Source organism: Dasypus novemcinctus, chromosome 27, assembly GCF_030445035.2.
Source record: "Dasypus novemcinctus isolate mDasNov1 chromosome 27, mDasNov1.1.hap2, whole genome shotgun sequence".
Classification (NCBI taxonomy): Eukaryota; Metazoa; Chordata; class Mammalia; order Cingulata; family Dasypodidae; genus Dasypus; species Dasypus novemcinctus.
The window spans coordinates 8,378,485-8,391,973 of NC_080699.1; the positions used below are offsets into that span (position 1 = coordinate 8,378,485).

At 43.6% G+C, this 13,489-nt stretch overlaps 1 protein-coding gene across 1 annotated transcript; it reads right to left on the reverse strand.

Annotated features, from left to right (window-relative positions):
• Positions 1 to 3,736: 3,736 nt before the first annotated feature.
• Positions 3,737 to 13,489, reverse strand: MMP7 (matrix metallopeptidase 7). The gene is made up of 6 exons (XM_004452863.5): positions 13,332 to 13,489; positions 10,592 to 10,818; positions 9,932 to 10,080; positions 8,508 to 8,636; positions 6,385 to 6,546; positions 3,737 to 4,023 (listed from the first exon to the last, which is right to left on the reverse strand). Exons 1-6 carry the CDS (start codon positions 13,473 to 13,475, stop codon positions 3,995 to 3,997), a joined length of 840 nt encoding a protein of 279 aa, XP_004452920.1. The 5' UTR covers positions 13,476 to 13,489; the 3' UTR covers positions 3,737 to 3,994.

Sequence of the window (13,489 nt, forward strand, 5' to 3'; positions counted from 1 at the left end):
GGCAATTAAAGTGGACTCCTTAATTAGATAGAAGATTATAATTCAGTGTGAGAAGTGATAACTATGAGAGAAGTATTAAGTGCTAAGGGAGCTCTTAAGAGGAGTAGGGTCGTGTGAAGTCAGTAAAAGTTTCCTGTACATAAAGATATAGAGACATCAAGGCTTGGATGTGAAGAATCACAGAAGGAGCCAGATGAAGAGAAGGGGATGCCATTTTTTGGTATTTGTCTTGAGGTCTATAAGCTGGAACTGTCCCATTGTAGAACCTCAATGACTGATTACTTGCTTTTCATGACCAAATTGATAGAGTTGTAAATTTAGTCAAGGGTGAAACCAAATATTTTAACATTTGAAGGATTTCAAAATCATAAAAGATTATAAAAATATTTTATGATGAGTTGATTGCTGAATTTTAGAACTGAATGGAACACAAGTCCTGCTTTATAAAGTCCGGGAATTAAAACAAAGGATGGTCAGTAGCCAAGAGAAGGTAATTAAATTGCCCAAGGCAGATCTTCAGACACAGTAGAATGTTCTTTCTGATACAAATCATTATTTTTATATTAACAACAATGACAACAACAAAGTAAGGGCAGCTCTGGTTACCTTCACACCGGGCTGGCCCTGGGAGAACAAATGACTGACTCGTCTATGCCACTTCAGTTCCTTTTGGTCTGGTCCTCATCCTGTATTTTGGACTCTATTTTTCTGGAAGATTTCATGACTAAAGTGGTGAATGATACCAGTGAGGAGAGGAAGAAGACTGTATTTTAATTTTTCTCTTCCCAATTGGACTCACTTTTTTAGTTCAGTTGAATGCACATAGCAAAAACTAATTTGAACTAGTTTAGTTTAGCCAAAAAAGGAATTTATTGAAAAAAATTAAGAGTACTCATGGAACCCACTAAACTGTTGAAAAACTAGGTCTTGGGGCAGGAAGATTCTTTAGCATTTCTGGGGTTTTCAGCAGCCGTTGTTTTAAAGTTTATCCTGTGGATCTCATGATTAACGAGTCTCAGCTTGGAGCCCCGTCTAGCCTCCCCACTCAGTGATTCTGATGTGTGCAGTGGGGTTGGTGGGCGCAGGGTCTTTCTTTGCTTTGATCATCAGATCCTTGAGGTAGGCCTGGAACATGGTAATAAACATTAGGTGACTGCGCAGCGAATGGAACTCCAGCCTTCCCTGGAGAAGGTTCCTGGTACGGCGCCCACCTGGGCCAGGTGCCAGTGACTGCTCCAGACAATTGTGGCACTTCGTGTGTTCGGGAGAGAATGTCTGATAGGCCAAGCTTGGAACCGGTACTCACCTCTTGACCCAGGCAGTGTGTGACGTCAGAAGTGATCCCCAAGAAGACTACCCAAAGGGTGAAGGACTGGTGGGCAGGCCAAACCAAGAGATGTCCACTTCAGTTACAAGACAGATGCTGGGAAGCGGACTTGGCCCAGCGGTTAGGGCGTCTGTCTACCACATGGGAGGTCCACAGTTCAAACCCCGGGCCTCCTTGACCCGTGTGGAGCTGGCCCACGCACAGTGCTGATGCGCGCAAGTAGTGCCGTGCCACGCAGGGGTGTCCCCCGCATAGGGGAGCCCCACGCACAAGGAGTGTGCCCCATAAGGAGAGCCGCCCAGTGTGAAAGAAAGTGCAGCCTGCCCAAGAATGGCGCCACACACGTGGAGAGCTGACACAACAAGATGACCCAACAAAAAGAAACAGATTCCCATGCCACTGACAACATCAGAAGCAGACAAAGAAGACACAGCAAATAGACACAGATAACAGACAACCGGGGTGGGGGGGGGGAAGGGAAGGGGAGAGAAATAAATAAATAAAATAAATCTTTAAAAAAAAAAACAGATACAGAAGATCACACAGTGAATGGACACAGCAAAAACAGCAGAGCAGGGGAAGGGGGGAAGAAAAAATAATAAAAATAAAAAAAACCCAAAAAACAAAACCAGAAACAAGACAGATGCTGTCTCCTGCTGCCCAAACCAAAAAAAAACCAGGCAAACATACAAAGAAAAATATGCTTTCATCAGTTCTGTATTTGCTTATGTAAAACTCATGTAAATCACTTAGCCTTTCTTGGTCTCTGCTGTCACCTATATGTTGAGGAACTTGAATTCAATGACTTCTAATTTCTTTTCCTTTTGATTTTATGGACTTATTCTCTTAGGTTTTAAAAGAATTTCTATTCATTATACTTCATATTTTTCCTGGATTGTGGATTCCTCCCTCATTTGAGCTGCCCCTGGAATGGCTTTCTGTTGACTGGTGGCACTTCTGAAAGAGTTTTGAGATATCGATTTGGTGCAGTGCAAAATAACTACATAAATTTTAAAAAATATGTGCATCTTGTTAGAATGTGTGTGAGGCATAATGCATATTAGTAAAAAAGTGCATTTCAAACGTAGATTCCTCAGTTTGTGGAGAACACCATGTGTGGAAGTGGGGATTGCAGAAGAGGAAGAAAGGAAGAGTTTCAAAGACAGTCTTTGCCAGCTCTGTCCTGCCGGTGGGCTAAACCCTGCACCGAGGGTCCTGCTCCAGGAAACACACTGGTGCTTCTGGGTACAGAGAGGGAGGGCCGGAGCTGTGAGGACATCAGGAAAAGAAGTTTCTGGGGGAAGTCTGAAGAAATTGGGTCTAGAAACCTGAAGATCAGGGAGAGAGGGGTGAAATCTTGAGGACGTGGCAAGAGGCTGGAGGCCGCCGAGACAGATGGCTATGGGGAAATCCCTGATACCGGGCGGTACAGGGTTGGAGGTTGAGTGCTTGTTTCCTGGCTGCTAAAAAAAGACCATGCAATGGGTTGGCTTAAACAACAGGAATTGATTGAATTTATTGGTTCACAGTTTTGAGACTAGAAGTCCCAAGTCAAGGTGTCATCCAGGTCTATTTTCTCCCAGAAAACGGTGGCATTCTGGGGGTGGCTGCCAGCGAGCCTCTGCCCTGGGCTTCTCTGTCCGTGCACACGGCAGCCTCGCCTGGCCTCTCAGCGTTCCATGGGCTTCTGGCCGCTTCCCATGCTTTCTCTGTGTGACTCAATTCCCTTCCGCTTATACAGGATTCAGTAACAGGGTTAGGACCCATCCAGATTCACATGGACCACACCTGCACTCAAGTAAACTCATCAAAAGGTCCTCTTTAAAATGGGTAAGAGTAAGACCCTGTTTTCTTCTGGGATACACAGCCCCAATCCACCCCAGGGATAATATCCAGCTTTAATCTGGGTCAGTGTCATTGTCCTTGTGTGATGTAAAACCCACGGTTGACGCAAATGTCCAGCAAGCCTGCAGTCTAACAAAAGCCACGTGGACCTGATTTGGAGAAAATGAAGGAGAAGAGGGTCAGCCCTGTCTGGGCTGGTGTGGGACAGAGGGAAGGGCCCACACAGAGCAGCTGGCAGGTGAAGGTGGTGAAATCAGGTCAGGGATAGGAACTTGGAGTCAGCACTACTATGAGAAGCAAGCTCCCAGGAATTCTCAGACATCTTGTGGGAGATTTGGACTTCCTGGAAGACGGGCCGAAAGGAGAAGGGGCACTTAGCATAACTTTGCACTGCACCAATGAACAATAAAGAGGTGGCGCTCCCATTCCCCCCACCTGATGAAGCTGAAGGCAGTCAAAGACCTCAAAATAATGGGGGATTTTCCTTTTTTGCCTTAGTCTTTGAGCTCATTGTATAGCGATGCCAAAAATGTCTTCTCTTATCACAGAAACAATGCTCCCAAATATAAATGAAAATTTTATTTGTTTAACATTTCTTGAAGTCTACCAAGTACAAATTGCTTTAAGGAGAATCACAGGTGACTAAAACACAGTTGTGCCATAAAGGAGTTTGTATTCAAGGGATAAAGAAACATGCAAAAACCATGCACAGTACAAGGAAAGATGAGGCAAGTGCTAAAGGGAGAGAACACTGTTCATTAACTCTGTTTGGGGAACAAGGGCATGGAATCCGATAAATGAATGGATGTCTCCCCAGCATTTCTAAAAAGTACTTGAATTGCTTCTCTTTCCTGTTAAGAGAGAAAATAACATTCTGAAATGGTATAAAACACAAAGAAACCACACTAAGACGACAAAAGCACAGGATGTGGCGTAGGACGTACAATCCAGCATTCACCCAGCGTCGTTTTCTGCGCTTGGGAAAAGGTTTGGAAGAACAGCCTCCGAAGGCTAAGGAGGCAAACCTGTAGGGAGGTTCTGAGTGTGGCCCGTCGACCAGGTATCTGTGCATCCTACCTCTACCATTTTCTAGCCGTGTGACTACAGGTAAGCTGCTACCTAACTTTTCTTGGCTTCAGTTTACTCATCTGTAAAATAGGGATAATAACAGCTCATTAGGTTGTTGGGATAAATGTGTTAATTCTGTGAAATGCTGGGTACACTGTAAGTGTTTGGTACATTTCAGCTGTTGTTTTTATTATTCTGAAACAAACATCGGGCATCTCACATCCATAAGTTCAGGCATATTTTTAAAAATCTATATGGTCCGCTCATTTTACTTTTTGGATGAATGAGCTCCCTACATTTATAAGTTATATAATTAAATCCTACTTTCATTTGTCCAACTTTGAATAGGGATACCTTTTGGTTCTAATACTTAAGGATATAATGTACCACTCTCATTTCTGTTAAATTTAATCAGTATGCCTCAAAATATTCTTTAATCCCTCTGTGTTTTCCTTAAGGTTCTAAGACAGTTACAGAGTACTGTAAAGAATTCCGTGAGTCCCACAGTTTTACGTAAGGGGAAGAGAGTGTTTTCTCTTTTGTTTGTGATAACCTTAACAACAATATAAGTGTTTTGTGAATCTTTTTTTTTTTTAGGAGGTACTGGGGATTGAACCCAGGACCTTGTACATGGGAAGCAGGTGCTCAACCACTGAGCTACACCTGCTCCCCTTGTGAGCCTTTCTGACTGCAGCAGCTCTTTGCATCAAATCTTTAAGGTATAGTTATAATGGCATTTTCCAGAATGTGTTTTCTGAAATGCTATTCTGTGGGTCTTAAAGGGTGTTCCATTAAAAGGACTATAATTAGGAAAACACTGAGTTAAAAAGTTTATTCAGTAGTCTTTACTATCTTATGGCTCTAAAATACAGTGGATAGTGTTTCTTGACCTTATTTCTCCATAGCATCCTTCTTTGAGGATTGTTTTGTGGAACTAATTTTCTGCAGAACAAAATTTGGGAAATGCTGATTTGTAGTAACTTCTAGGTTCAATTGATAGCTTAAACCCATTATCTGAAAGGAAGAAATTTCCCCTAAGGATATTATTAAATGGAAGCAGTTTCACTGTTCTTCTGTTATTCAAAGATTCTTGTGACCTTTCTGCAGTGTAGTCTTACCGTCCTGGTCTTTTGCTGGAAAAGCTTAATTATATCTGCAGATTTAAAGAGGTCATTCTGTTTTCACTTTTCTGGATTGCTTTTAAAAAGTTACTGAGTAATGACAGGCATGGAGGTCTAATAGAGTATGAAAACCCATAGTTTGACCTTGAACTCAAGCATTCGGTAGCTGTGCAAGCTTGGACAGTTTGCTTGGCCTCTAAACCTTACTTTTCTCAACTTTATCCAGAGACATGCGTCTTATCCCTGTCCTGTGATTCCAGTTTCTGGCTGACTTGATTAGGCCAATGTAAATCAGCTTATTTGTTAAAATTGAATTTGGAACTTAATGAAAGCAAAACAGTGTAACCTGGACATGGGAGCCTGGACATGGGACATGGACATGGGATCCTAAAGCTTTCGTGACCTGCACGGGCAGCAGCTGTGAGCGGTCGCTGTCCGTGATGGACCCCTTTGCCCACACTTACCCACAAGCAGGAAAAATCAGCATCGCTCCTAGTTACGTGGAATCAAAGTTTGGGGAATGGGCACCTAGGGTGGAAGGTCTTATTTCCTTTGGTCCACTCCTGTAGGTGGAGACTCTCCTAAAGTATTTGAACCCAGCAAAGCAGAAGAGTGGATGGCAAAAATGTTGCTACTGGTGGTCTTGGTATGGGGTGGGCGGCCATATGCTGTGGTGCTCTGTATGGGTTTTGTATTATTTTGCAACTATCCCATAAATTTGAAATTATTTCAAAATAAAAACTTAAAAAGAGTGGGTGGCTGCTTGGAAAAAATCCTTGATATTATTTTCATAATTTTACCAAATAGCACTGTATCACTGAAAACTTGACATCAGCACCTACATAATAGAAAATAACTTGGTTAAATTTTTGACATCTCAGATCCTAAATTTCACATCAATAGGCTTTTGGATTTAAGGTACAATGTTTTTCTATATAAATAACCACCTCCCAGCCTTTTTCTTCCAAGCCCATGCTCAGGAGATAATGTGAAATCCCACTTATTTGAAATCATCAATATTACCATATATTTTCTGAATGCCTTCAATGTCATCCTGTGAAAGTTTGAAATCCTGGGGCTCTCCATCCCCATACATTGGGTACATCACGGCATTAGGATCTGATGAATGATCCAGCCCCAAAGAATGGCCGAGTTCATGAGTTGCAACATACAGGAAGTTAATTCCTACAACAGAAGAAGTGGCATAAAGTAACTTTAAATACCCAACTTTCAATTCTGCAAGTTTACTTATTTCTTTTAGGCTTTTGAGAGGAGGGGATTGTTAGAGAAAGAATCAGAATAGTAGTGCTTTAATCTCATCTCCACTTCTGATGTTTTAAGAAAATACAATATTTTTCTATTTCCTTCTTTAATAATTACTTAGGCAGTAGTATTCTTTTTATTTTTTAATGTATTTTTAAAATTTTTAAAAAAGATACTTAGATTACACAAATGTTACATAAAAAATATAGGGGATTCTCATATCCCTCCCACATTTTCCCACATCCCTCATTGGTGTGGTACATTTGTTACAACTGATGAGCACATTTTGGAGCGTTGCTACTAAGCGTGGATTATAGTTCACATTGTAGATTACCCTCCCTCCCAGACAATTTTGTAAGTTATGATAAGATGTATACTGGCCTGTAACCATCATTGCAGTGTCATTCAGGGCAATTCCCAAGTCCTGAAAATGCCCCTGTATTGCACCTGTTTTCCCTCTCCCTGCCCTCAGCACCTCCAGGCGCCACTGGCAGGCGGTCGTCTCCTGTAGCGGAAAGCCAAGCCGCTGGGTTTGTACCCACTTCTGCGACTCACTCGCTGGGCCGCGCTGGGCAAATGAATCCACGTGGCTGGGTCGACCTCCCTCATTTGATAATTAGAAATGGTCATTCCCACCTTGCAGATTGGTCGTGATTATTACAGTTTCCCACTATCTGGAAATAAATGGCTCTTTAATAAGTGATGGTGACTTGAAAATCAGGAGAGACAAAGTTGACTTTGAGAAAGCCTTGACTGAAAGGCAGGATCTCTGGGCAATGCTAGGTTGGTTTGTTTAAAAAAATTTTTCTTATTTAGAGAAGTGAGTTTACAAAACAATCCTGCACAATGTACATGATTCCCATATATCACCCCACCACCACCACCACCTTGCATTGGTGCGTGGGTTTGGTTTTGGGTCTTGGATTCATTAAATTGTACTACATACATCCTTCTCTATCCCTTAGACTCAAAGAAAGGCTTTGCACATAAGGGAAAAGCCTGTGAGTCTGAGGAGTGCTCAGTGCTCCAAATACGGTGTATGAGATTGAAGAGAGCTGCCTTTACTTTACCCTGAGTGGGAAGAAAGGAGAATGAAAAAGATTTGTAAGATGGGAAAGGAGAGCAGCATCTCATTTCCCATCACTACCTTGCTTGAACCATGGACATTTCCCATTGCCAAACACAAGTACCAATTTCCCTTTCGGGGCCAGTTAGCCATTTTTCAGAATTGTCTCTAAGTAGGGTTATTTTAGCCAGAGCGTCCTCGAGTAGTTCTCTGATGTGTCTCATAATCTCTGCTTCATAAGGGGGTGACTGTGAGGACAGAGTCATGGGGTGGTCCTTTTTGACCTGAATAGCTGTGAATGAGCCCACATATGTATATAATCCTTAAATAACATCATCTTGGTTCCGCTTCCTCCTCCAGCCAAAAAATTACTTGGGGGAAATATAAAGAAAGAGGCATAATTTACTTTATTATGTCTTTAATATATCATGAGCACTGTGCGAAACACCATATGAGCATATCTCATGTAATTCTGACAACAACCCTGCGAGGTGGGAACTGTTTATATTCCCATTTCATAGAAGAGGAACCTGACGCTCAGAGAAGTTCAATAGCTTGCCCAGGGACACGTGGCACCTGACCGATGGAGGTCTAACTAACGGAACTCAGAGTGCCCGACTGCAGACTGCGCTTCCATCTACTCTGTAGCATTAGGAATAGGTTAAAGGAAACTTGTGTGAAGCACATAGTACAGTGGTTGGCCCTCAGAAAAGGCTCGATGAATAGTATAATTAAACCAGTTACACAATGAAAGTTACTGTAAGAAGTCTGGGATATTTAAAAGAATGTGTGGCAGAGGAGATGCAGGATTCCATACCTAAACCGCTACCATCAGACCAGCGTTCGTCCTCATCAAAGTGAGCATCTCCTCCCAAGCCTGGTCCGGGGGCGAAGGCATGAGCCAGGGTGTTTCCCGGCCCGTCAAATGGGTAATAGTCCCCGTGAGCTGAAAGGAAACCGGGGTAATTGCTTTTAGTGACGGAATTTATCTCCGGTCTTTTTATCTTTCCCGTTTATGATTACTGAGGCTAGAAAGAGAAGCCCTGGCCACATACGTAGTCTGCATTGTTGACCGAGCGGCCGGTTGTATACACAGGTGGTTTGGGTGTTTGTTCTACGCATGTTTGTCACAGGCCCTTTTTCTTTGACAAAACCGCTCTTCATCACTGTTAACTGTTATAATAGTGAAGGCTTCCTGGATATGGGACTTTAAATACCTTCACAGTAACGTGTGGTTACTTGTAAGCATTTATTACATTTGATCACTTCGGCCAGATGGGGGGGAAACGAGTGTGAGTACTACATTCAGCAGGAAATTTGTATACCATTTAGTATAAATTTTTTTTAAAAATCGAGCTTATTATTTGTGGGCAGAGTAGATAGTCTTTTGGAGAACTATGTTTGCTCAAGGCCTCGTAAAATGGATTTGATAGTCCTTTGATATAAAATCCAGACTTGTTTATCTTCAAATTGGTATCAGCCCTGTCCAGTTTATCCAGCTCTTGACAAGTGTGGAATGCCACACGTAGAGCTTTCTGTATGTACCGTTTCCTCTGGTGTTGTCAATACCGTGGCTGGCATTCAAATTTCAGCTAAATTTACAGTACTGGTGATTCAAAATGGGCAACCATTTCCTATAAATTTGCATCATGAAACATCAGCAATTAATACGAGTGCATGTATATGGGTTGTATCTGTTTTAGCCCCCTTAATATGAAAGTTCTCTGTTTTCTGCTTTCTTGCCACTTGGAGTTGGCCCTTGGCCTTTTGGGAGCTGTAATCCCTCTCGTGGTTTAACGTTGATCTTAGCTAGATGTATGTTTAACGGTCCCACTGGATATATTCAATGATTAATGCTGCAAAGCAGGGGTTGGCCAACGCTTTCTGAAAAGGGCCAGCTAGTAAGTACTTTAGGCTTAGTGGGCTAGATGACTCCTGACCCAATTATTCAGCTCTGCCATTGTTGCCAGAAAGCAGTCATGAATGACAGGCAAACAAAGTGCGGCTGAGTTCCAGCAAAACTTTCCTTACAGAAACAGGCAGTGGGCTGGACTTGGCTCTAGGACTGTAGTTTGCCAATCAATGCTATAAAAAGTGGCTCTAAATGAACAGAGTAGAAAAAGTATAGCTAAAAAACATATCTTTAAGGTTTCATATCCTGAAAAGCGGAGGGAGGGTGCTGATATGACCAACCAACAAATAAAATAGCACACGGGATTAGCCTAGAAGAATCTGCCTTACCTCCTCTGGCAAAGCCAACCATGATGTCTGCAGTTCCCCACCTAACCTTCTTGAAGCTCACTGGAATCTCTTTGCTCCATAAATTTAAAGCCTTGGCAACTAATTGATCCACCGTGACACGTGGTAAGTCTCGCGTATATGAGATGATCCTGGCAGAGGAAAAAAAATGACCTTTTAGGAAAAGAAGGACTTTACTGTGTTTGCAAAAATGAGCCAAGGGAAGCGGACTTGGCCCAGTGGTTAGGGCGTCCGTCTACCACATGGGAGGTCCGCGGTTCAAACCCCGGGCCTCCTTGACCTGTGTGGAGCTGGCCCCTGTGCAGTGCTGATGCGCGCAAGGAGTGCCATGCCATGCAGAGGTGTCCCCCGCATAGGGGAGCCCCACGCGCAAGGAGTGCACCCGTAAGGAGAGCCACCCAGCGCGAAAGAAAGTGCAGCCTGTCCAGGAATGGCACTGCACACACGGAGAGCTGACACAGCAAGATGACGCAACAAAAAGAAACACAGATTCCCATGCTGCTGACAATGACAGAAGAGGACAAAGAAGAAGACACAGGGAATAGACACAGAGAACAGACAACCGGGGGGAGGGGGGGGGGGCAGGGAAGGGAAGAGAAATAAATAAAAAAAAAAAAAAAAAAGAGCCCAAACAAAACTAACCTGTAGGTGACTACTTTGGACGTCCATTTCGGGTTCTCTGGGAATAGTGAGAATTTTGCAACATCCGGCACTCCACATCTGGGCTTCTGCATGATTTTTAAGATCCGGAAGTTTAGTGTTCCAGTTAGAGGCAAGCCAAAGAACTTTTGCATCTCCTTGAGTTTGCCCTCTAAACTGTTGGCATCCCTTGTTTTTGAGTCAAGTGAATAAAATCTTGTGAGATAGTCCTATTGAGGAGAGAGGAATTGACACGTGGTGACCATTTATTGTCTTCTTTCATCTCACAGGTCTGCACATCTTTGCCTCCACTCCTTGCCCATTCAAACAGTGGTTTGAAGACAAAATAGTTAGAGTCACTGAGTAAAATAAGTGTGCATCAGTGAGAAAACTTAATATTGTCATTTCATGAGCCAAGGTGAAGAGTTCCTCAGTTTCTATTTTATCCCATTCAATGGTTTGAGGAAAAACACACTTTGCACTTAATAAAATGATTGTCAGAGCCAATAAAAAAGAATGTCCTCAAAGGCTACGACCGAGACCTCCCCGGGCCCGAGGCCCTGCAGGGAAGCCCGAAGTGAAATGACCTATCTAAAGGGTCATACAATTTTAGTTCTGGAAGAAGGTAGTAAGGGTGACTTAGTTCAGTGTGCATATTCTCCGGGTGAAGAAACTGGAGCTCATAGCAATGAAATGATTTGCCCAGATTCGTATACTAAGTACTAAGTTAGTAACAGAACTGGACCCTGAGTTTCCTGACTCCCAGGCCAGTCCCATTTCCACTGTTAAGTGCCTAGAAAAACCCACTGGGGGAAGGCACAGGATAAAGCAGCTCCCCCAGGCCTAGTCCATGCTCAGTTGCATCCCCAGGAATTTCTTAAAAAGTCCCCGGCGTCTGGACGTGAGGATGGGGTTTCGGCAGTCTAAAATCTGGAAAAATTAAAAAATGAATGAAACAACAGCAGCAGCAAACTCAAAATGTTTTTCTGAGCACCTGCTATGTGCCGGGGACTGTGGTAGAAACTTGAGATCCTTCTCTCATATAATCTCCTAACCATGCTGTGACACAGGAACCGCGTTGCACAAGGCTTAGAGGAGTGAAATGGGGTCATCCCGCGGGTGACTGACGGAGCCAAGTGCCCCCACTCCAAAGCCCACGTCACGGAAGAAATGTGTAGGGCTATAGGACGCATGAGAGCACTGCTGCCGAGGTTATTTCAGCGTTGGCTCAACGCTTTGCAGTCTGGTTTTGGAGTAGGTGGTAAAGGTGATTTGTCCCAGAACTTCTCTAGAGTATGCGCCGTATGTAAGTGCCTTATTTATATTGTGCCCCCTTCCTGCTGCCAGTGATTGTGCTTCATTCAGAACAAAATGTTTCCTGTCCATCCCTGACAATTAGGAAGAGTCCTTGCTTAAAACCAAAAAATCTATTTCATCCCTACCAGAGCCACCACTTTACGAAGACCCCCTCTGAGCACCCCTGAAATGCGTTCTCCTGCTTTCAGTTAGACTTAGCTAACTTTTCTCTAGTTTGTTGACAACCTGTATGCTAAGTAAAGAGACCAAATACTTTTGCAAATCATTTTCATTTGTAAATGATCCTAGAGAATCATTTACCACATGCAATTGTGGTTTTGAAGATAAAAAAAAGAACCAAGGGAAGCAGACTTGGCCCAGTGGTTAGGGCGTCCGTCTACCACATGGGAGGTCTGCGGTTCAAACCCCGGGCCTCCCTGACCCGTGTGGAGCTGGCCCATGCACAGTGCTGATGCGCGCAAGGAGTGCCCTGCCACGCAGGGGTGTCCCCCGCGTAGGGGAGCCCCACGCACAAGGAGTCTGCCCTGTAAAGAGAGCCGCCCAGCGTGAAAGAAAGTGCAGCCTGCCCAGGAATGGCGCCGCACACACAGAGAGCTGACACAGCAAGATGATGCAACAAAAAGAAACACCGATTCCCATGCTACTGACAACAACAGAAACGGACAAAGAACATGCAGCAAATAGACACAGAGAACAGACAACTGGGGCAGGGGGGAGAAGGGGAGAGAAATAAGTAAATAAATAAATCTCTAAAAAAAAAAAAAGAACCAAATATCAGTAATTTCATGATTTACTCTATCAGTTGGACTTTTTAAAAAGCCAGCATTAGATATGAAACAACACTTGACTTTTCTTATCCTTAAAATTTAAATTTATAACTAATATTTAAGAGCAAACATCCCATTATTTTACCAATAATAATTATTTACACTAAGTCTACTGCTTATTATTGAGTAGGATATTGGAAAGAACATTTCTGTTGTCACAAGTTGCTCTCCTCTAAAGAGGCAACACTGTATGCTCTTTATGAAAACCTATTTACGATAAATAACAATACCTTTATTTAGTATGAACAATGTTTCATACACAATTTAGTATGCCAAATGCTTCGCCGCAGCCCCTATGTGGTTGAGACTATTACCTCCAATGTCCCAGTTGGGAAACTACAGCTCAGAGAACTTTAGTAACAGTCCCAAGTTCATCTACCTGGTGGAAGAGCTGGACCGTGAACCCAGTTTGGGCTGGCTCTAACACCTGCTCTTAGCAGCTACTTGCATAAAGCATGCCTTGCTTACTAGTCAGAACAACAGTGGAAAAGAGAATGCCCGGCAGTGCCAACGTAGAAGGACAAATAATTGGCAGCCTCGCTTCCTCGTGCCGATGCGAGACCCCGGAGCCCCAGGGTGGCCCGGGGGCTGGGACATACCTGAACCTTTCCCCACTGCTGCTCGCTCACACCTGCCGCCTCCTGGGGCAGCGGCAGGGCCGGGTGCCCGGGCAGCAGGCACGCAGCGCACACTGCCGCCAGCTGCACAGCTGCCCTCCAGAGCCGAGTGTTCCCGGGCATCATGATCAGTGCAGGGC

Excerpts from the sequence above, each read along its gene's own strand:
- MMP7 (XM_004452863.5), bottom strand. The coding sequence starts at position 13,475 with ATGATGCCCGGGAACACTCGGCTCTGGAGGGCAGCTGTGCAGCTGGCG. Across the intron at positions 6,547-8,507 it reads GTCTGATGGTAGCGGTTTAG|GAATTAACTTCCTGTATGTT; the intron begins GTATGGAATCCT and ends CTTCTGTTGTAG. Across the intron at positions 4,024-6,384 it reads AGGCATTCAGAAAATATATG|GAAAGAGAAGCAATTCAAGT; the intron begins GTAATATTGATG and ends CTCTCTTAACAG.